The sequence below is a fragment of the Lethenteron reissneri genome, chromosome 30 (genome assembly GCF_015708825.2).
Source record: "Lethenteron reissneri isolate LAM-NWPU_2019-01 chromosome 30, ASM1570882v1, whole genome shotgun sequence".
Classification (NCBI taxonomy): Eukaryota; Metazoa; Chordata; class Hyperoartia; order Petromyzontiformes; family Petromyzontidae; genus Lethenteron; species Lethenteron reissneri.
The window spans coordinates 14,815,342-14,838,583 of record NC_083808.1 but is presented as its reverse complement, the minus strand read 5'-3'; the positions used below and the strand labels follow the sequence as shown (position 1 = coordinate 14,838,583).

Below are 23,242 nucleotides of genomic sequence, written 5' to 3'. Positions count from 1 at the left end.
CAATTAAATATGCTTAAAAACGGTAATTTAAGGCTTCGTTTAGTTGGCGAAGTTTGTATAAATCGTAAAAACTATTTATATTTTATGAATAGTTAGTTTTATGATTTTAATCATTAATTGTCTGCATGTTATCAAAGTTTACAATTTTTCGAAGCAAAATATAAAAAAATATAAAAATTGACAAACTGAACAAATTAATCATTTTTGCCTGTAGTCCCTGGCCTTAACTAATAATCTTAACATGTACATTAACAATACATTGATGTTAAAGTTATCACTTTAGATATCTTTCCTGAACAGAAATAATACAGAACCACCAGTACTTGCCTCACCTGCCAGTAAATGATCGTGAGCAAATAAGCTGCTAGAAACAGAAGGAAAACGGATAGCGCCAATCTATTCCAGACTTAACTAAGTCACTGAAATTGAAGAACAAGCGTGAATAAATGCAAGAATATGTATGAAATACATGCCTTGGGGACAAACATCAATGTTGTAAATTATGTATTGTCTTAAATAAGAGCAGAGGTGTTGGAATGTTTTCTTTGTAATGTCCGGGCAAAGAGGCGTGATTGCGCGAGATGCAAAAACAGGTTTCTTTCGGGAAAAAATAAACAGCTGCTCATTTGGAAAGGTTATCGTGTATTATTTTACTTCTTTTGGTGTAACATATATAAGGAGCGAAACAGTTTAACATGTATAAGGAATAAAACAGTTAGACTTCTCCACAAATCTGACTGTCGCCTGGTGAAGCTAGTTGTAATTACTGGCAAAACGTCGTACTTAGATTGTAAATGTTGTGACTTGGCTCTCCAACACACCGGTGTACTGTACTAGTGACGAATTGGCATGTTCTGTTAACGTGACAACCCTTACTAGTTGACTGTGTTGGGCGGTGGCGGGTTTTAACGACACATTTATATATTTACGCAATCTAACCCAAAAAACCTCTTATGGATGATATTGGTCATGAAAGCCTACGTTTTAAACTGGTTTACAACTGTTTCATAGACTTTTATATATTTATGCGATCTAACCTAAAAAAACTCTATTATAGTTGTAAACCAGTCTATTTTTTCTCTCCACTTTCTCTGCTATAAGCTTTAACAATAAAATGTACTGTACCGTGTTCCCATCTTTCCTAAACCCTACTTGCTCATCTGCTAAATAATAGTCAGTGTGCACTTTGAATTGATGTACTAGTATTATCTATAGTACCTTCCCCATATGGTTAATTAGTGTGATGGTTCTGTAATTTTTACAATCGGTGAGATCTTCTTTGTTGGGTAGTGTCACAAGTTTGGATTTTGTCCACTCCTGTGGTATTATCCCTTCTCTCCATACTTGCTTGCATCATTCATGTATTTATTTTGTAAGTTCCTTCCCTCCAGCTTTTATAATTTCTCCGCTTATACCATCCACCACTGGAATTTAGTTTTTCTTCAGATGTTTTATTACCTTTTCGAATAATTCGTACAATATATTATGATTTTCATCATCCCTTAGTGGTGGGGATATCTTTTCTAGTTCATCCAGTCGACCATATCCCTATACAAATCACTGCTATACTCAGTCCATCTCTTTTTTGTCCCTTCTTTGTCCATCAAGATCTTGCTGTCTTCGCTTTTTAATCACGGGTTGCATTGGTTCCACTTCATATTTGGGGTTTTTGACTAGTTTTTACACCTTGCTAGTCTTGTATTCTCCGGCATAGTATTCAATGTCGCTCCAAAAATTATCCTTTCTTTATGATGTCCTTACCTCATTGCATAACGTTTTGTACTTAGTCGGCATCTCATCCGATTCCTTTATCTTTAGCCTTATTTTTCAAATTTTCTGTGCATATTCCAAGTTTTTCTCAGGTAGCCATTCTTTTGGGGTTTACTTCTCAGTGTATTGTTGATTCTGTTGCTTTTCCATAAAATATTTTAATGCTAATACCTTGATGTCCATGCTAAGGTGTTTCATTTCCCCCCCCCTGATTCTACTCGCTATTTCTTCTTCATATTCCCTCCTCATCTCCTCGTTAGCTAGTGCCTCTATGTTCCTTTTTCCATATTGCGTTCTGAATATACGTTTTAGTTTTAGTCGTCGGTTGCACAGTACCAAGATTCGGTCCGATGATAAATTGGCTCCTTGGAATGTTGTTCAAAGTTGAACTGTTTTCCAGCATCTGCCAATCATTACCAGCTTAATCATATTTGTATGTTTTCTATTTGGTACCCTCCATGTCCATTTTCTGCAGTATTTTTGTTTGAACTTATATTATCATATGTTTTGAAGCAAATTTTAGAGTTTCTCACTTCTTTCATCTCTTTCTCCGTATATATACATTTGCACGAAGTGTTCTCATCTAGTGTTATCCTTCCCAAATTTTGCATTCCAGTCTCCCACAGTTATCTTAATATCTTTCCTAGATAGTTCCTTTAACATGCTTTCCAGCGTTTCGTAAAACTATTCAATATCCTCGTCTGTATTATCTGATGTTGGTGCATATATTTGGATGACACATATTTTGTGGTTTTCCATTAAATCTCGCAACAATTACCCGTAAAATAACCTGTATGTATCAGAGTAATGATGCTTTGGTTTTTGCACTCAACAAGAACCTTACCCCTCCGGTGTGAAATTTTTCATACCTTGACCAGATCACTTAATCCCCAATTATCTCCCCCATCCCTGACCCTCTAATATCTGCCAGTCCTAGAATGTCGTACCTGTATCTTTTTCCATTTCCTTCCTTAGCTCTAACTTGTCTTGTTGTCCATGGTGTTTTCACATTCCATGTCCCTACTGTAATCTCCTCAGTCACCATTCTCAACCTTTTCGTTGTTTTGGAATTTGCTGCTTGGTTTCCTGATTGTGTCCTAGCTGCTGATTTCTGGTTGCTAATTTTTCGACACAATCCCGGTTTCTCGATTGGGGATGTGGATCTTGTTGATTCGGGCTACGTCTGAGCTGGTATCCTTTATTATTTTATTACTTCCCTTCTACGTGACTTTACCGAAAGATTTTGATTTAAAGCTTTCGTGACTGCAGGGATTCATCTTCTTGGTTCTTTCGGTAAAGTCACGTAGAAGGGAAGTAATAAAATAATAAAAATAAAACATAATAAAACAATTCTCACGACGTTTCGGCCACAACGCAAGCAGCCGTCCTCAGGTGAAAAACAGGTCCGTCGAGGCGACAGAGTCTGAATGACTCTGTCTGAATGACTCTGTCGCCTCGACGGACCTGGTTTTCACCTGAGGACGGCTGCTTGCGTTGTGGCCGAAACGTCGTGAGAATTGTTTTATTATGTTTTATTTTTATTATTTTATTACTTCCCTTCTACGTGACTTTACCGAAAGAACCAAGAAGATGAATCCCTGCAGTCACGAAAGCTTTAAATCGAAATTCGCTTGCTTGCTTGCGTGCTTGCTTGCTTACGACCGTGCAAATCTTTCGGTCGTTTTTTAACCCACTTCCCGTGATCCAATGGAGCTGACATTTTGCACACAGACTCGTTGTGCGAGACAATTAATTTTCGTGAAAATTTTTTTTCAAAATTTTACACTTTTTATGAATTTTTTAAATATTTAATTACCAATTGCTTAATGGTGGCAGGCAATCATCTGACCCATAGGTGGCAGCCATCTCAAGCCAGAGGACGAGAGGACTCTAGCCGCCACGCATATAAAGGATTTAGAGTGAAAAACTTTGTTTTTACGGGTTAATTTTTCACTTGCCCAAAGGCAATCATGATCTTTGTAGTAACCTTCAACATCGTCATCAGTCAACGTTAAAAAAATACATATAACTGGTATAGCTCAGAAGTATTCCAATGGGGAAAAATTTACTCTATATCATCAACATGGGACCTCCATATCGCTCAGCTTTAATTTAAGAAAAATCATTACAAGACTACACGTACCAACAACTCCACCTACTGCGAAAACTTGGCATGACCCTTTTGGAAGAGTTATGACTTGAGTCTTTCCTGGTTCAGCAAGCAGAATGCCACGTGCCATGCAAAGCATGCTGGAAGGACCACGTTTTTACTCACAATAGCACATGTTACTGTTTGATGTGTTTTCATCATTTACAGAAAGTCTTAGAATTGGGTCAATTTATTTTATTTGCTCACGATACACAGAAGCTATCATTCAGTCACTATCATCACTCCTCCGGGCATGCTCCAATAATTGCCAGCAGATGGCATCCTCGGCCAGATCATTTTCACGCATTTGTAACCACGAATTCTGCGAGATTTGTCGCGTTAAGAAGCCTGGGACCCAAATCCATAATCCTGTACAAAGTCGTTGAGCCGACTACCAGCCACCAACCCAGTATAAAGAAGAAACACGATGTTTTTTATGTAGTTTATATTTAGTTTTCTACGTGGCTGTTGAGTAACTGCAGCTACATATCATTAACATTCCTTTCCTTTGTTACTGCTACTCCCTGCACCCCCTTGGTGCTGCTGATCCTGCATAATGCATGGGCATAATATGACTTTGAAACCCCCCCCCCCACCTCCTACGCATTTCCCATGAATATGCTAAATTCCTCTTGATGTGCACATTCTTTTTGTTAAGGCGCTCTTCTTCCACCTCCAACGCAGCTTATATATAAGCTCCTAGCTTGGCAGTGTCTCATTCTTCACCTGAAGACGGCTGCTTGCGTTGAGGCACTATTTTACTTTACCGGGTGTTAACATCCCCAGCGTTTAACAGTACTCTCTTTATTGTAAGCCAACGCTGGTATAAACATGGGCATTTTTGTTCTCTTCTATCATGTGCACCAACAGGTGCTTGTGCACAGGCATGTCCACGTACACGTGCACCCCGTGCTCTCTTTTAGCCCCCCTCCCTTCCAATACGTTATCATGTGCACCAACAGGGACTTGCGCACAAACACGTCCACGTCGACGCCTACGAGCACCTCGTGCTCTCTTTTAGCCCCCCTCCCGATACGTTCCATTCATTGGCTACCACACTCTGATAAGCTCACCCCCCCTCTCCTCCCCCTTAACTTGTATTTAAGAGATTGCATCTTGAATCCCTGCCTCACTTGATGCAGCAAATCTGGCTGTGAGAGTCCCACCTGATGACGGAGACTTGTGTTGCCTCCGAAACGTCGTGATTTCATTTTTTTATTTTTTATTAATTTTAATTTCATTTTTTACCTACGTGACTTTGCCGAAAGAACTAAGAGTATGAATCCTTGCAGTCACGAAAGCTTCAAATCTAGAAACAATGGTATAGTCTCCAATAGGGCTAATTTAAGATAGACCCATAGTAGGAAGTAAAAATTGTTAAAATCTGCCATCCAAAAATAGTCAATTAGAAGCAATTTATAAACGGCCAATTAGCGACCATTTTTTAAACAGCAAATGGGTGTCTCTCCCACCCTACACAATAACATAGCTATTTTTATCCATCACGTGCTCAGTGTTGGGCCAATGATAACTTCCACGTATTCACTAACGGCCAGAGCTCCTGTGTTCCAACTTGCGCAATTCTTATCAATAGGAGACTCTGTGTGAAACAGCCAATGGATAAACTGCTGGCTAAGCCTCCCACATGTAAATCACTAAACCAATGGCAAACTCCATTATATTTAGGATTAATATAGCACCCTTTCCAGGGCGATTTACAATATACATTCAAGCCAACGGTAATTTCTGATAATCTATAAATGACCAACCACCATGTCTCGGCTTCTGCGATGACCCCAACGGCATTCCTTAATTTAAAGGTAGTTTTCCAGCATCCTTACAGTTGTACAGTATTAAAGCATTTACTTACTTTAAACATATATTGGGTAACATTTTACTTTAGTTACACGAAGATATGTGTACTGACTTAATTAGATAGTTATAAAATACCTGGTAATACAGTCACCAGTATTATTGTTAACAATGATAAATGTTTTCCGATAAACTTATGTAAACATTGCACTTTTTCCCCAGGAAATACTGAGTCTAAACTCTTTTGTCAGGAGGGTCTGGCCAAGTCTTTGCAGAAGCAGGCGATGTTGCTGTGTGTGTCATTGCAGTTATATTATTTGCCAGAATTTCGATGTCTGATCAATACCGGTTACAGTCGGTGTTTTGTTTTGCTTTGGGAGGAAACTGGTGAACCCGAAGGAAAGTCACGTAGAACATGTAAAAAATAACGCCACACAAAGAGGCGCCTGAGTTTGGAATTGAACCCAGGGATTTTTACTGTGAGGCACGAGTATTACCACTGCACCACTCTTCTGCCCTTGATGAGATGAAATAATGCAAAAGCGAGGTGTCTGGGCTGCACACTTGCTGCTGAACTATAAGTCATCCATCCTTGGAGGCCACTCACCTTGTTTGAGGAACGCTATTGCCTCTTCTCTCCGATGGAGGCCAATTTTCTCCCACTCCTGTACTGAGTCCAAGTAAATTAGTGTCAGTGTAGTTGGAGCCATTTTAATCATGTTCTGCTCACCACATCCTGTTGGAATCTGAATCAGATTTGATATAGACTTTGCATCGAGGCAGTTTACCATAGTCTCTGCCAATTCATCTCCTGAAAAGTAGAAGAAAAATAACCCACAGTTATTCAAGTTACTTCAGCCAGTGTACACCAACATAAATTTTACAATTCAGGCAAAGTTGCTTGGTAGGCCAGTCCAGAACAACCTGGCTACAGTCATTAGGTAAACACCCAGTCAATTGCTGATGGAAATCATCTTAAGATCTCTCTCCTGGCTGCCAGTGCACCAAATATATGTAGCATGTTCATTTGAGACCGGAATTTCTAGGGCTGGAGCTCTAGAATTGGCTCTACTGGAAACATCATTAGCTTCTCCGGAAGGGCCCCGAGTACTAACGAGTGTCACGACCTGAACACTCATGCCTGGCTACCTGCTCTATAAATTTACTGGAAGTCCTGACAGCAAAATAATCCATCGCAAATTGCGCTTTCAACGTTGCAGCGCTAGTCAGCTGGAACTTACTCTGTTGTGGCTTCCACCACTTACCGAGCAATCAACATCTGTTCTGATATATTCTTCCACTCTAAATTGCGTCCAGTGTGTTAACAAAACCACTATGACCGTTCCCTTCGTTTCTCAGGTAAGAAGGTAAGCAGGCTGTGTTTATAGCTCTGAACATGTCTAAACATGTGGCAATCTGGTAATCAGTCTTTTACGGGGTTTTTCCATTTGGTTACCGGTAATGCACAAATATAATTGGAACAGCTCTAATAACAAGACACTTGAAGGGATCTTGGATGAGGTTCTCAATGTTACTTTCCACAGGCCTTCTCTAACACGGGCTGATGCACTGCTCTACAAGAGGAACATTATTTATCTCAATACTGCTGGTAGCACCATTGGAATTAACATTCGGAGAAACAACATTTCAGAAAACATCTTCAGTTTATAGCAACCTAATACTGGTAATAACTTCCTGGTTACACCAGCCCACAGGGGATTCTTCTGTCCGTCCGTCGTGCATTCAAAAATGGGAGGGGTGGGGCTGGGTGGAGAGGGGAGGGTGGGGAGGGGCTGGGTGGGGAGGAAAGGGCTGGGTGGGGAGGGGGTGGGTGGGGAGGGTGAGGAGGGGCTGCGTGGGGAGGGTGGGGCTGGGTGGGCAGGGGAGGGTGGGGAGGGGCTGGGTGGGGAGGGTGAGGAGGGGCTGCGTGGGGAGGGTGGGGCTGGGTGGGGGGTGGGAGGGGTGGGGCTGGGTGGGGAGGGGCTGGTCACCCCGTGGCGCCCTTATAAAACTCAACGTTTAACCAACTCACAGCGGCTTGGGCCCGCCCTGTACAATCGGGCATATTTGCGGAATACACCACGCCGCCGTTGACCCTGGCCATTGACTGAGCAACCCAACGTTACTACCAGCTCCCTCCGCAGGAATGTGTTTTTTGTACTGCCTCCAATGAATGCTCTTGGGGCTGCCCATGAGGGCAGTGACATGGTTCAGTGGCACTGGCGGAACCAGGGGGGGGGGGGGTGGTACGTGCCCTCCCTAATGATCCGATTTAAATCCATAATTTCGATCGGATCATTGGGGTTTATTAGTAATAAATCGGTATTTTGCGACCCCCACAGCCACTGTGTAGCATATTATTACGTGCCAAGGACTCTATGAGATGATAGGACAAGAGTCCATAATTGGCATTAAGTAACGGCAAAGCATTTATAAGTGACTCACATAATTGTGCGCAGTTGCATATGCAGTACACGACTTCGCTGAAGGCATACCTTCAGCGAGCGCGATGCCGATCACACACGGTTCGAAATCGACCCTCAATCGATGGCTGCGCCATTGCGGCACATGCGTCGAATAAAAAGCAAAGGACAAGTCATTACTTACTAACAACTCCTATCATTTTTAATTGCTGGAAGGGTTGACCCCTACCTGAAAACCCTGGCTCAGCCATTGTTCAGTGACAGTGCGTTCGTCGCTTGTTGTAGAAATTTGTGGTTCGAAAATGGCAGTCCGACCTGGTTAAAATTACAGGTGTATTACCTGTATCCTTTGTCCACTTCACAGTAAACGTTAAGATTATCTGACATTCAAAACAAGTAGGCCATTATGTGCCAGTATCATTGTGAAAATTTGCCAAATTATAAAAATGACGTTGAAAATTACTCTTTTTAGATTACACAGCAGCATCGCCACCTACTGTGAAAGTATTGCAAGGTGTGCTTGTGAAAAATTGCACCTTTATAATAGCCATGCGCCATAAAAATGGCACAGATACCAAATGTTGTAAATTATGTTGATTTATTTTAGCAAACCACACCTAGAAACAACATTTCATGAGCTGCAGCAGAGAGAGTTTTGGCGTTATGGAAAGTGTGCATGGGAGAATGTTCTATGTGGGTAGTATCCTTCACTGCAACACTCATGATGTGTGGATTTGTATCGTGTCCCTTTCTACTCACCTTTAACACTAATGAATGTTAAAACATCCGAGTTGGGCACGACGTCCGGACTGATTTCATTTTTTATAAAGAATGTCTCTCGCTCTTCTGCAAATTACAGATCACAGTGTGAAAAGCAATCCTCACAAACACCGGACAGGTTGAGGTTGCAAATATTTTCACTCATGCAATAATCTCTCTCGAAAATGACTGAATCGAAATATGAACCTCTAACCTTTTGATATACCTTATCTGTACCTATGGCGTGGTCTTCCAAAATACCTTCCTTTTTATAGTTGACCAACATGCCCTGGTAGCCATGTTTATTAAGAAGGAATAAAGCCTCTTGGTTCAACCAATTAATTGCCCAGCTCATCCGCTTCAGAAACCGAACTTGTAAACTCTCTAACCAAACAGATTTGGACTTAAACTGGACAAACTACAGAGTCCTGAGGAACCACTGCACCTTGCCAGCCCAAATAGTGTAATTTTTAGCATACCCTCTTAAATTCAAAAGATGATCCCAAACTTTTCTGGAAATTCAAAAAGAACCTAAATGCAAACCAATAACCCATATATTTCACCTTTCCATTCTAGAGGCATCCATCCCTCCTCAATGGAAAACTGCTCTTGTGTGCTGCTCATCATAAAAGTGGCACTACAGACGGCCCTAACAATTTCCACTATCTAAATCCTCTCCCTCTTGCATTAAGTTATTTGAGAAAATCTTAAGTAAATTACATCCCAGAATATGCCCTCTTCCATCCGAAGCAATCTGGCTTTTGAGAAAAATAGTACAACCCGTGCAGTACTCAATACTCTTGACTTTAGCCCCAACAATTTTTCATATTGTCATAATTGCCTCATCCTATTCCTTGACTAGTTATACAGTCTTTGACACTGGATCTCGGTATAATTTTAAAAAGGCTTAAATGCCGACATTTTTCGGGTTGTGCAATCAAATGGATTTACAACTACTTATCTGCCCTCCTGTGGGCTACCCATCCGCATGATGAAGGGTAAGGGGTGGGTGTGATGCCAGTATGGCAGGGAGAGGGATGGTCTCAGACAGACTGGACCTTGGCGATGGACACTAGCTATTGGGGCGTGGAATGTAACATCACTAGGGGGGAAAGAGCCAGAGCTGGTGGAGGAGGTGGAAAGATACCGACTCGATATAGTTAGTCTCATCTCCAGACACAGCATTGGCACTGGAACCAAACTTTTTGATCGGGGGTGGTCTCTCTCCTATTTTGGAGTAACCCCTGGTGAGAGGTCCCGGGCTGGTGTGGGGATACTTACATGCCCCTGGCTGGGTGCTGTTCAGCTAAAGTTTGTCACAGTGGATGAGAAAGTCACCTCAATGAGACTTCGGGTCTCAGAAGTATTTGGCCTTCTTGGAAATGGTGGGTTCAGTGCTCGACAGAGTGCCGCATACCGACTCCATAGACTTACTGGGCGACTTCAATGCTTATGTGGGAAACGATGGGGATACCCGGAGAGGCGTGATTGGGAAGAATGCCCCCCCCCCGTGATCTCAACACAAACGGTCAGATGTTATTGGAATTCTGTGCTAGTTACGGAATGTCAAGAATAAACACCATGATCGAACACAAGGATGCTAATAATAATAGTAATGGCCGCAACTCAGAGGCATGGAGCCAAGCTCAGAGTCGCTCGAAAGCATGGTTATAGAGGTGAGTTTTTATAGGTAGGAACAACAGGTTCCACACTGCCTACCAGGGATTATTTGTCTGGTCTGTCGTGCATATTTGTCTGTCGTGCACGAATGCGCTGTCCAACCAAGTTTCTACTTGCCCACTCCGAAGGAGGTGAGTTTTTAAGTGTCTCTTGAAGGAGGCGATTGAGGTGATGCTGCGAATGTGCAGAGAGATAGCATTCCAGACTGTTAGGGCTGCCACCGAGAAGCGGCGCATAGACATGACCATCCTGGATCTTGGTATCAAGAGGAGGCCGTGAGTCGCACTTCGCAGGCATCTGCCGTGTGCTGAGATGCAAGTCGTCAATAATGAAGAAATGTACGGCGGGCAGGCAGATGTAAAGGCATGGTGGCAGAGGCAGGTGATCTTGTATATGACCCTGCTGGTGATGGGTAGCCAGTTGAGGGCACGGAGACAGGCAAGTGAGTCGAGACGGGGATGAGTGTGGCCAATGACGACGCGTGCTAGGTTGTTTTGTAGTCTTTGAAGTTTTTGTAGGTTGCCAGTGGAGGTCCGGACTAGAACGGAGTTGCAATAGTCAAGGCAAGACCAACTATGCAACATGCCAATGTGTTGCAATTTCAGTGGAGATGAGAAGACGTAGGTGTCTGAGAGCCTTCAGGTGAAAGATACATGAACTGATGATTTGATTGGTTTGACGGTCGAAGGATAAAGTTGAATCTAGGATTACACTGAGGTATCGGTAAACCTGATGCTGTGACCAAAGATGTGTATGTGTGTTGGGAGTGCTGATGAGTTGAGGCGTTGCTTGGCGCCTAACATGATGGCCAATTACTTTTTCGGTTTAAGGTGTTAGGCTGTGTGCAATGAACCACTGTTGCAAGGCGGTGGTAAATTCCGAGAGCCTCTCGAATCCAGATGCATTGCTAGAATCGATGGCGGTGAATAGAATAGTATCTTCCTGCGAATGAGTGGTGCTTAACACCGAAGCTTGTGATGAGGTGTAGGCTGTGAAGAGCAGAGGACCTAGGACAGAGCCCTGGGGAACCCCGCATAATGCTTTTGATTTAGGCGATGTGGACGTGCCCACCCTGACTGAAGATTGCCGGTCAGAAAGGTACGAAACTATCCACTTGAGTGCTGAGCCACATATACCGAAGTCGGATTTCAAGGGGGGAAGTAAGGAGCGAGTGGTTGATGGTGTTGAAGGCTGACGAAATGTCCAGACTTACAAGTGCAACAATGGAGCCGGAATCAATAATCGTTAAAATGTCATCGAGCACTCTAGTGAGTGCTGTTTCTGTGGAGTAGTTTTGATGGTAAGCTGTTTGGAAGCAGCAGTAGTTTGCAGAGGAGATGATGTGTGGTTTTAGCTGGGCGAACGCGAGTCGTTCAAGGAGTTTAGAGAGGTTCGAGAGATTAGTGATGGGACGATAACTAGATGGGTCATCTAGGTCGAGACTTGGTTTCTTTAACAAGGGAGAAACCAAGCTAGATTTGAAGTTAGACGGAAAACACCCCATAGAGAATGAGGCATTTGCGATGTTCCTGATCATGATGGTGAGTTCCGGAGCACATTGCTTGAACAAGGAACCTGGGAGCTCGTCGAGTGGAGATGACTTCAATTGAAATGATTGAATTAAAGATAAAACGTCTTTTGTAGACACCGGCTTGAGCATAGTTAAAAAGATGTCTGGGTGAATGCTTACGATGTGTGGGTAGACGTGCAGGAGTTTGCGATGGTGATCAGCTTCTTGGTGAAGTAAGTATTAAAAGAGGTGGCAAGTTTCAGTGAGGCCAGGGGGTCGCTAAGGTGAGGGACCATGGTGCTACCAGGATGTAGAAGATCTTTGAGGGTTTTCCATAGAAGGCGCAGTTTTCCGGTTGCTGTTTTGATGCGTTCTTCAATGTAGGAGGAATGTGAGGCAAGAATAAGTTTGTTAGTTTTCCTGCAGGCAACTCTGTAGGCAAGTCGATCAGCAGGGAGACCACTGCGGGATGCTATACTTTCAAGGCGCCTCCTGGTTCGCTTAGCAATGATGGCGTCTCATGAAAGCCAGTGAGTGTCATGGGAAGACTGCCTAGCGGTTCGTGATTTTAATGGAGCCAGTATGTCCAGCGCCGCCCTCATGTCAGCTTCTATTTGGAGAGCGCAGACGGTTGAATCCGATGATTGTGATAACATTGAAGGCGAATTTGCGAGGAGGTGGTGTAAAGCAGAAAACTCGATATCCTTGAAATTACGGCAGTTTGCGGGTGAATTTTATGGTGATTGGCTTGGGAATTTGGAGGGAAAAAAGTATGAGGCGGTGGTCGAAGTAACCAGTTTGGAAAACTCCCAGTGCAATGATGCGTCGATGCTGGTCAGGTTCCAGAACCAGGTAGAGCATGCTCTCAACATTGTTTGAGGAAGCTCTGGTGGGGCCTGAGTTTGTGATGACCAGGTTATGGCAGGCCATGGTTAACTCAAGGTGACTATTGATGGAGGTTGGGGTATTGCCGGGGCAATTAAAGTCAACTGTTAGCACGAGCCTGTGAGATGGGTTAGGAATGAGGTAAAGGAATTCCGAAAGCTCGTTTAAGAAGGTATTGATGCTGCCATCAAAAGGGGGATAGATGGAAATGATGGAAAAGCACTCGTTGTTAGTAGTGAGGGATACGGACTGGACCTCGAAGGTGGCGGGAGCCATCGGTAGATAGTGCTCTTTAATTTTCAAGTGTGCATTGTAAACGACCATTAAGCCACCACCCCGCTGGTTAGTTGCACGAGGTTTATGAAGAACCTTGTATCCCAGGGGGACAACTTTCTGAGAGAAGGCTGGCGGGGAGTCTTGCCTGCACCAGGTCTCAGTAATGAGCAAAAGGTCAATGTGGTGGTTCGATATGGTATCGTGAATCAGGGCTGATTTGTTGGTAATGGAGCGTGAGTTGAGTAGGCGGATGTGTGAAGGTGGATGTGAAGATCCGTAGAGGCGAGGCGTGGAGGGATTAGAGGAGATGGCTGGTTGAAGGTTGACCTGTGAACGGTGGCCCCTACCCCCTCTGCAGCCACGGTGCCGATGCAGTCTCTGACGTTGACCTCAAAGAAGCCCGAGGCCAGACAGCGTCCTCAGGAGCGTGGTTTCCAGGTGCAGGTGATGAAGAGATGGTGCATGTCGAAGCCCTATTATATCAGCCCATGCTGTACCGATGGTGGTGATGAGGGGGCCGGAATTTGGGTGGACTCTAATCAGCGGCTCTGCTGCCCAGAGCAGCAACTCGAGGTAGCGTTGTCCAAGCTCCGCGCTATCAACAAGTAATTCCCCGTACGTTACGGATACGTACACGCCCGTGTAAACACTCGTTGAGCACGTACACAGGCATACAGAACCACACAGGTGGGGCATACAATTGAGCAGCCATGGTGTTGAACAATGGATGAAGCACGTCGAGCTCCCACTTGCATAAGTGTACTTGGTACCAGAGCACCTTGGGCCGGAGGTCAATGATTGACTTTATAGTTGTATCATCAGACCTAAGGCCGTATGTTCTGGACACTTGGGTGAAGAGAGGAGCAGAGCTGTCAACTGCTCACAATATGGTTTTAAGTTGTATCCGACAAGTGGTGCACCAACCAGATAGATGTGGAAGGCCGAAACGAATAGTGCTGGTTTTCTCGGAACGTCTGGCTGAACACCCTAAATGCAGAAATATTTCCACTTCCAACACCGGGAAAACTTATCCTGCACTCCAGGGGAGGTCGTGGACGATGTTTGTGAACTTGATGGTAGATGCAGCTGCGAAAAGCTGTGACCTGAAGGCAACCCTAGGAACCGCTAGTGGACACCAGTGGTGAGGGAAGATGTCAGGTTTAAAGAGGCGTTCTGAGCTATGCTCAGAAATAGTTCTCCCGACTCAATTGAGAGGTACAGGCTTTCCAAGAGGGCGGCAGCTGCAGTAGTCGCTGAAGCAAAAGCCCAGGTGTGGAAAGAGTTTGGAGAAGCCATGGACAGGGACTATCAGGCAGCCTCAAAGATGTTCAAAGATGATCAAAAATGTTTAAGGATGTCGACGAGACATGGCCCAGGCTGTTTTCAGTAAGCGTGGCGTAACATTGACTGACCTCAACTATGGAGATAGTTGACATGTGCTAGGGACACTTTGAGGAGCTCATCAACCTGGTGGACATGCCCTCTTTTCAGGAGGCAGCCCTAGTCGGATGCATCATGGTTGCTGAAGTCGCTGCGATGATCGAGGTCCTTTGAAGCAGCAAAGCTGTGGGGTAGACGAGATTCGCCCAGAGTTGTTGAAAGCACTGGACAGTGTAGGCATGTCGTGGTTAACATGCCTCTTCAATGTTGCATGGAAGGTGGGTACAGTACCTCTGGACTGCAAACTGGGGTTGTGGTTCACATTTTTTTTAAAAGTGGACCAGAGGGTGTGCTCCAACTAGAGAGGAATCACACTCCTCAGCATCCCAGGTAAAGCCTATGCCAGAGTGCTGGAAAGGAGGTTTCGCCCGGTGGTCGAGCCTCAGATTCAGGAGGAACAATGTGGATTCCGTCATGGTCGTGGAACAATGGACCAGCTCTTTTCCCTCTCACAGATATTTGAGGGGTCATGGGAATATGCTTATCCAGTCTACCTCTGTTTTGTAGACTTGGAGAAGGCATATGACCATGTTCCGTGCAATGTCGTGGGAGGTGATGCAGGAGTATGATGTACTGAGGCCGCTTTTGAGTGAGAGCTGTGTCCGTATTATTGGTGTTAAATAAAAGTCGTTCACTGTGGGTGTTGGACTCCGCCAAGGGTGGGACTTGTCTTCACTCCTTTTTGTGATTTTCATGGACAGGATATCAAGGCGCAGCAGAGATATGCAGAAAGGTGGCATCACTGCTTTTTGCAGATGACGTCGATTTACAGGGCGATCTACATTCCAACCCTCACCTATGATCATGAGATTTGTGTAATGACCGAGAGAATGAGAGGGTTGCCGGGCTCACTCTCCATGATCAGGTGAGGAGCTCGGTAATCCCGAAGAGCCTCAAAGTTGAGCCCCTGCTCCTACGGATCGAGAGGAGCCAGTTGAGGTGGTTCGGGCTCCTTGTAAGGATGCCTCATCATAGACTCTACTGGGCATGTCCCACTGGATGAAGACCCCGAGGCCTGCCCAAGACACACAGGTGGGACTATGTGGTTCAGCTGGCCTGGGAACGCCTGGGGATTCTCCAGGAAGAGCTAGAGTCTGTTACCAGGGAAAGGAAGATCTGTTTTCTGTCCCCCGCATATCTGGATAGATCATCACTGAGCTGTCTTCAATCTACACTTCCTCTTAAACAAAGCCACCGATTTCCTAAGTACCACTTCGTTCCTCTAACTCTGTCCCATATCCCTGAGAAGTGCCTCCTTATAAAAAAAATGCATCTGCTAAAACTTCGGTAGATTTTCGGAATACCCTTGTCGGTCATCAACAGCTTTGTTCCCTCCCTTCTCTTACCCTCTTCATTTCCCTAATAGACCAAAACAAAGACCATACTTTGAAACTGTGCCTAACTTTTTTTCAGGCACCTCTGGTTCCCACATGTTTTCACTGTTTTTTATTGCATGTTTCGTCTAAGGCTATTAAATACCTCGCTTGTTACTTGTGTAATATTCTTTAAAGACCCTGTTTTCGTTCTCTGCAATATTTATGTTTTTTGTCTTTGTTTTGTCACTGCCGTGCTCATGCACCACGGATCTCCTTTGTAAAAACCCCAACTGTGAAACGACTGCAGACTGTGCCTGTAAAACACAGCACTTCATAATGGCCCTGCGCTATAAGAATGAGGCGTATATCAAATGTACGAAATTACTGTTATGAATCATTCCTGCAGAGAACATGAATAAATGTGACTCATGTTCTAGCAGTGTTAGGAGGACTGCACTTGTCTTTAAAATGTTTAAGCATTAATAGAAAAACAAATCCTGTAACACATTTTGGGATACTCTTCATGTATTTTAATTTACAATAATTTTAAACATCTACTTTGACAAACGTATATGGCATACAGTGTTATCTCATATTAAGTGTAAATGTCGTGATCTATACTTACCAACGTGAACACTCCTTGATTCAGACCGGATATCTCTTACACCTTCCGGCTAAAAAGAATACAAATTAGAAAAAAATAACATTCATTTCTGGTGAAATGTAAGTGTAATTAATCTTATTATTTTTTTGTTTTGCTTGTTTACCCAGGAAACCCTGAGGAGTCTCAATACTCTTTTTTCAGAAAGGTCCTGCCAAATGTTCCTAAGCAAGGGTCGTTTTTCTGCTGTGTGCACTCCTATTTGAGTAACCTGCAGATATTTTTTCAGTTACAGTGTATGTTTTTTTGCAGCTAAGGGAAGACACAGGAGAAGCCCAGGAAATCCATGCAAAACAGGGGAAGGACATGCAAACTTTGCACAGAGAGGTGCCATTCAGAAACTTAAGCGTAAACCCTTTCTGCTGAACCACAAGTGTTACCAATGCGCCACCCCTGCCCATCGAAATGCTCAGTCAATAGGCGGAAGAGGGCATGCATAACGCAGGTCGTGCCTGTGTAATTGGCTCAGCTGCTGCTGTGTAAAGGGACTGCTGAAGCCAAATTTTCAACAGGAAGGCAGGAAGCTGTGGCTGCATGTTGCCTGTCCAACTAATTCCCACAAACTACAGTACTGTAAATTTACTGCAAGCTACCACAAACTATTGCAAATTTACCGCAAACTACCACAAATGTGTTGAGGTGTAGAACCACGTGGACTCAGAGTTCCTTGTAAGGGCTTACGCCGGTTTATTAACACTGTTAATAATCACTCTAACTCACACCTTCCCTTGGACCTCGGCTCTACTCTTGCCCCTAGCCTTGGCTATTCCCTTGGGCTCTCTCTCACTCGAGTCGGGACGGGGGTTCAGCCATCACCGCCCGACCGAGTGAGAGCAGCACCCCTCTTCTCCCTAGCCGGCTCTCACGAACTTTCTCGAGCCTTACCCTCGGTTACCTCGACAGCTCTCCCACTCGTCGAGCCCGGAAGGGGGTTCAGCCAACTCCATCCGGTCACGAGCGGGAGAGACTTGGCCTCAGCCGCTACACAGCCCGGGCTCCCACAATCACGTCACGGGGTCCCCCTTAAGTACCCCTCTACAATCCCGTCACATGACGTCATCCCACTACCCCATGATTTCACCAGGCTACTCCTCAACAAATATGTCACAAACTACTGCAAAGTTGGCTACAAAGAACGACAAAGGGCCCTCATGATCCACAGCCCACCCCCAAAGCCATCCTCCCTCGTTCAACCTTTCTTATCCCTCCCCACCTTTGCACTCCCCACGGTCCCCCATGCTATACCTTTCCACCCGCGATCTGCTAATAAACTTGCTGTGGTGCACCCACGGAGGTTGGAAGGAAGGAGATTAGAGGCAGTGGTTCATAAAGTTGCACCATTGTTTCATCTGCCACGCCGGGAGATTGAACCAAACCGGCAACCTCGGAATTGCAAGTCTGGTGTTGTCACCATTACAGAGCTGTGGCAGCTCTCTTCCTGTTTCACTTAAACTAGCAGTGCCCACATCCATTGGTAATGACCTGTATTCCTTCTGTAATATGTCTTCTGTCAGTATGTCACCGTCTAATAACTCTGTAACGAGTGTTATGCTGTTCAGCGGATTGCAAGAGTGTGATCCACACAGAGTTAGAGAAATGTTCACTGATATATTTGAGGAAGTAATTTGTGTTGTGTGAATTACCGCCACACGCAGAATTTTTTGGACACCGTCACCAAAAGTGCGGCCATACACACGGGATCGAATAGATATATGATGCTCTCCGATCTTCAATGGCACAATGGGAAATGACACCACCATAGCACCCTTTCCCTTCACTGTGATACAACAAAAACACAGCAAACACAACGTGGGTGCCAATACGCACAGATACATAACACTGGGCAGAGGCCTGGCCCAGTGGTAGCATGTTCACTGCTTTCGGAAATCAGATTATGAATCAATAGATTTCTCGGTTACTCCATGTAACGAATTGACCAAATTTGTGTCCATAATACAGGTTATACGTAATCTAACCCAAAAACCCTCTATTATGGATGATATTGGTCGCGAAAGCCTACGTGTTGAATCAATTTGTGTCGTAAAGACCCTCCACCAGCAAACACAGCCAAACAAATTAAATTGCCAAGTGAACAACTGTTTAGTAATGTGCCAATTGTTATTGTTTAAGCTCAAACTGGTAAGTTGAAGAACAATTATCAGAACCACCTTTAGGAATTAAAACATCAATGTATTTATTTTAAAACTTGACCATGTGTAACGCTAACGAACATGTGTAGAAGCCAATGTCACAAATAAATACATGTCCACACACCTGTGGATTTCTGACTGGGCTTTGCTCCAGATTTTGATGTGCTGCAAATTGACTCAACAATATCCATTTCTGTCAAAATCTATTGGCACAAGAAATAGAGAAATTATTTAACAGATCATACCATGAAGAAACACAAATACGTTGATTAAAACATGGTACACACTTTGCGCAAATAAGCACATCAGTTTGAAAGCAAAGCACATGCATCCACATTGAACTGGGTAAGTCTATCTTATATTAATAACAAATAAGACATTACAGCACAAAAACAAACACGACACAGCACGAGCCTCTCGGCAGGAACCTGACAGTACAGGAAAATATAATTAATCCACTTGTTTACTCAGTAAAGCCTGTCTGAGTCTCAATACTCATTCCGTAAGGTCCTACAAAGTTTTGGCAATATGGATGGTTTCTATGTGACATCCTGATTGAGTATTTTATGATTTTAACAAGTAAAACCGTAAAAACAAAGTTTTTCACTCTAAATCCTTTATATGCGTGGCGGCTAGAGTCCTCTCGTCCTCTGGCTTGAGATGGCTGCAATCTATGGGTCAGATGATTGTCTGCCAGTATTAAGCAATTGGTAATGAAATATTTAATTTGTTTTCCCTAAACAGTGTAAAATTTTGTAAAAAATTTTTCACGAAAATTAATTGTCACACACAACGAGTCTGTGTGGAAAATGTCAGCTCGATCGGATCACGGGAAGTGGGTTAAAAAACGAGCGATAGATTTGCACGGTCCTAAGCAAGCAAGCGAACTTAATATAAAGGATTTAAAATATATTCGCCTGTGGAGGACGCGGGGATCGATCCCGCGACCTTTGGCATGGGAAGCGAGGGCGCTACCAACTGCGCTACTCCGCCACAGCCTGTGGAGGAGTTACGCTCTGGGCTCCTATACTGTGACGTTCAGCCAAAGCCATGAATGAGTTCTATTTGAATAAATGTTAAATACATTTTTTTGCCTAAAAAGTGTAAAATTTTTGAATTTTTTTCACGAACATTAATTGTCTGTCACAACGAGTCTGTGTGGAAAATGTCAGCTCGATTGGATCACGGGAAGTAGGTTAAAAAACGACCGAAAGATTTGCACGGTCGTAAACAAGCAAGCAAGCACGCAAGCAAGCACGCAAGCAAGGACGCAAGCAAGCAAGCGAACTTAATATAAAGGATTTTAAAAAGTCGAAAATGTAGGATATTGTGTGTGACTTCCGGTGATGTCATGGCCAAGCGAGGAGTACTTGAACGAACCTCTTGACCTCTACTATAGTAAACAACCCTACAAGTCCAGCATACCACCTCATTTACTCATCAACCGTGATTTTTATCCTTTTTCGTTGTCTTAGAAGCCTCGCAGGGGTTTGTTTTTACAAAAATAATTCTGCCTTTTGGGGCATTATGTTAACACAGCTGCTTGAATTGTGGCCGAAACGTCGTGAGAATTTTATCTTATTATGTTAATTTTTATTATTTTATTATTTCCCTTCTACGTGACTTTACCGAAAGAACCAATAATATAAAGCCTATTACCTTTAATTTGGCTGCAAAATTAGAGATCAGAACAAGATGTGGGCCCCGCACATATGTTGCAACACTTGTGCAACAAATCTTCGCCAGTGGTTGAACAGCAAAAGGAAATATATGCCTTTTGCAGTGTCAATGATTTGGAGAGAGCCAACAGATCATATCAGCAATTGTTACTTCTGCATGGCGCCTCCAGTTGGGAAAGGTGTGTCAAAGAAGAAAAAGTGGACTGCATTATCCAAACATTCCATGAGCTATACACCCAGTACCCCACAGAGAAGGATTGCCGGTTCCTGATGCAAACGAATCAGTCTCACTTGAGTCAGACAATGGAAGAGAAAGAGGATTAAACTTCTGGTCCTGAACCATCAAGGTTACATGACCCAGAGTTTCTCCCATCCTCCTCATCTGAACCACACCTCATAACACAAGGGGAACTGAAATACCTTGTCAGGGATTTGTAACTACCCAGACTGCAGGAGTGGAATCTCCTGGCAGGTGATTTTAGGCTTTCCATGTTCAGTGACCGTCAAAATAATCTTGTCCCATTCTTCTTCATAGAAGGTGATCTTGTAGCCCGCGACAACATCGATAGTGTGATGGCAGCCCTAAACATCGTTCATGATCTAGATGAGTGGAGACTGTTCATTGCTTCATCGAAGATGAGTCTTAAAGCTGTTTTGTTGCATAATGGCAATGTTTTGCCATCAATTCCAGTTGGTCATGCAGTCCATATCAATCAAACCTATGACAACATGAAACAATTTGCAGGTGCATAAACTATGACCAACATCAGTGGCAGCTTTGTGTCGATTTGAAGATTGTTGCTCTCTTGCTTGATCGGCAGACTGGATACACAAAGTACTGCTGTTTTCTCTGCGAATGGGATAGTCGCGCGAGAGATTCCCACTACATCAAGATAGATTGACCACTCTGGCAGTCATTGGAGCCTAGGAGGAAAAGTGTTCAGCATCCAGCACTTGTTTAATGAAGGAAGATTTTGTTACCACCCTTACACAACAAGCTGGGTCTGATGAAGAACTTTGTCAAAGCTATAAACAAAACACAAGCAGCTTTCAAGTATCTCCGTGGAAAATTTTCAATGTTAAGTGAAGCTAAGATAAAGGAAAATGTATTTGTTAGTCGTCAGATTCGTGAACTTCTTAGAGATGATGGATTTGACAGTGAACTGCGTGGCAAGGAAAAGACGGCATGGAAAGCCTTCCAGTTAGTGGCAACAAATTTTCACGGAAAAAACAAGGTAGACAACTACAGGGAGTTGGTAGAAAACCTCAAGTTATACAAAAGCCTTGGTTGCAACATGTAACTAAATATACAATTTTTGCACTCTCATCGAGATTTTTTTCCCACCGAACTGCAGAGCAGTGAGCGACGAGTATGGCAAGCGATTTCACCAGGACATTGCAACAATTGAAAAATGCTATCAGCGCAAATGGAGCCCATCAATGCTTGTAGACTATTGCTGGACAATGACAAGAGATGCTCCATTTAATGATACAAGAGACATGCCAAGAAGCACCGAGTAGACACTGAATAAGGACTAAACTATGTACATCATAGTTTTGCCTTTTGTTTCATAATACATTTTATTTATATAACCCTTTTGCTCATTTTTTAAGTATTACATGAACAGGACAGGTGACATGTTATTATGTAAAGCAACCATAAACACATGCAAAGACCTAGGTTTACAATTATGAGTAAAACTCTACTGTCTACACAATATACGTAGACGTAAAATATAAAAACATAATATCTTTGGAACAGTAGACAATCGGTTGTATTAATTGTCATATTATAATTCAGCACAATAATAAACAACACATTTAATCTCTGAAGCAGATGACATCTAAAAATTGTAGACCAGTGTAATTGGACGCCAAGGGACGGGAGTGTCAACTCAATACCTTCCGGAGAGAATTGAGGACAACTCTTACCAGGGAGCCCTTATCTATGTTCTGAAACATCTACCGAAATCACTACGAATCCCGGAATCTTTGGACACACAGCCTGTTACGCTGCAGTGGATTGTTAAAGGCTACCGGGTTGGAAAGAGAGCCAGAAGAAATTTGGAGACCAACAACTCGAGACCTCGCTCCCTGCTGATCCTGTTCACGACCCACCACGGCGCCACTGAGGCATTGAAGGGAGCGAGGATAGCAAGAGGGAACGGCACGTCACTTGAGAGTAATCGTGTCTTTATCATGCCCTAATTAACCTTATTCTGCCTCTGCACAGGGACTTGGTGGGGAGAGCTGGGATATGCTCTCAGCTGCTCTACCCAGCGAAGCTGTGACTCCACGTCAGAGGGAGAAGGCTTGACTTCCTGACACGGGGCGAGGTGATGGGAAACAAGGAGGTGCAGGAGATTCTGCAGGGCCCGAAAGGGAATGGAGGGAAACCTGAGCTGGTGATCAGGCGGCAGAAGCCCATTAGCATGAGGCACAGAATAGGCTTGGTCTGCGTCTGCATTGACGGCACCCAGACGGCGTGTCTCCTTTAAACGTTTTTTCTTTTATATTTGCCTTTTCTCCTCTCTTGGATAAAGTTCCCGATTTTCGGCAAAGCCCAGATGGGATTTATTAGGAACAGATATTCGGCTGACAATATTAGGACTCTGATCAATCTGGTGGAGATCACCTCGATGGACAACATGATCACCTATGCCCTTACTCTGGATGGGAAAAATACATTCCATAGGGTTGAATGAGCCTTTCTGTTCTGGGCAATGGACAAG

General features: G+C 43.8%; 1 protein-coding gene across 1 annotated transcript in view; it reads right to left on the bottom strand.

Annotated features, from left to right (window-relative positions):
* The window catches only part of LOC133349569 (complement C3), a 217,451-nt gene that overhangs the window by 75,943 nt on the left and 118,266 nt on the right, over positions 1–23,242 (bottom strand). The window contains exons 21-25 of the mRNA XM_061563138.1: positions 18,956–19,034; positions 18,325–18,458; positions 16,646–16,694; positions 8,914–9,000; positions 6,339–6,542 (exon numbers count right to left, since the gene is read on the bottom strand). Of these exons, the coding sequence (XP_061419122.1) occupies positions 6,339–6,542; positions 8,914–9,000; positions 16,646–16,694; positions 18,325–18,458; positions 18,956–19,034 (553 nt within the window). The remainder of the gene's footprint in view (positions 1–6,338; positions 6,543–8,913; positions 9,001–16,645; positions 16,695–18,324; positions 18,459–18,955; positions 19,035–23,242) is intronic.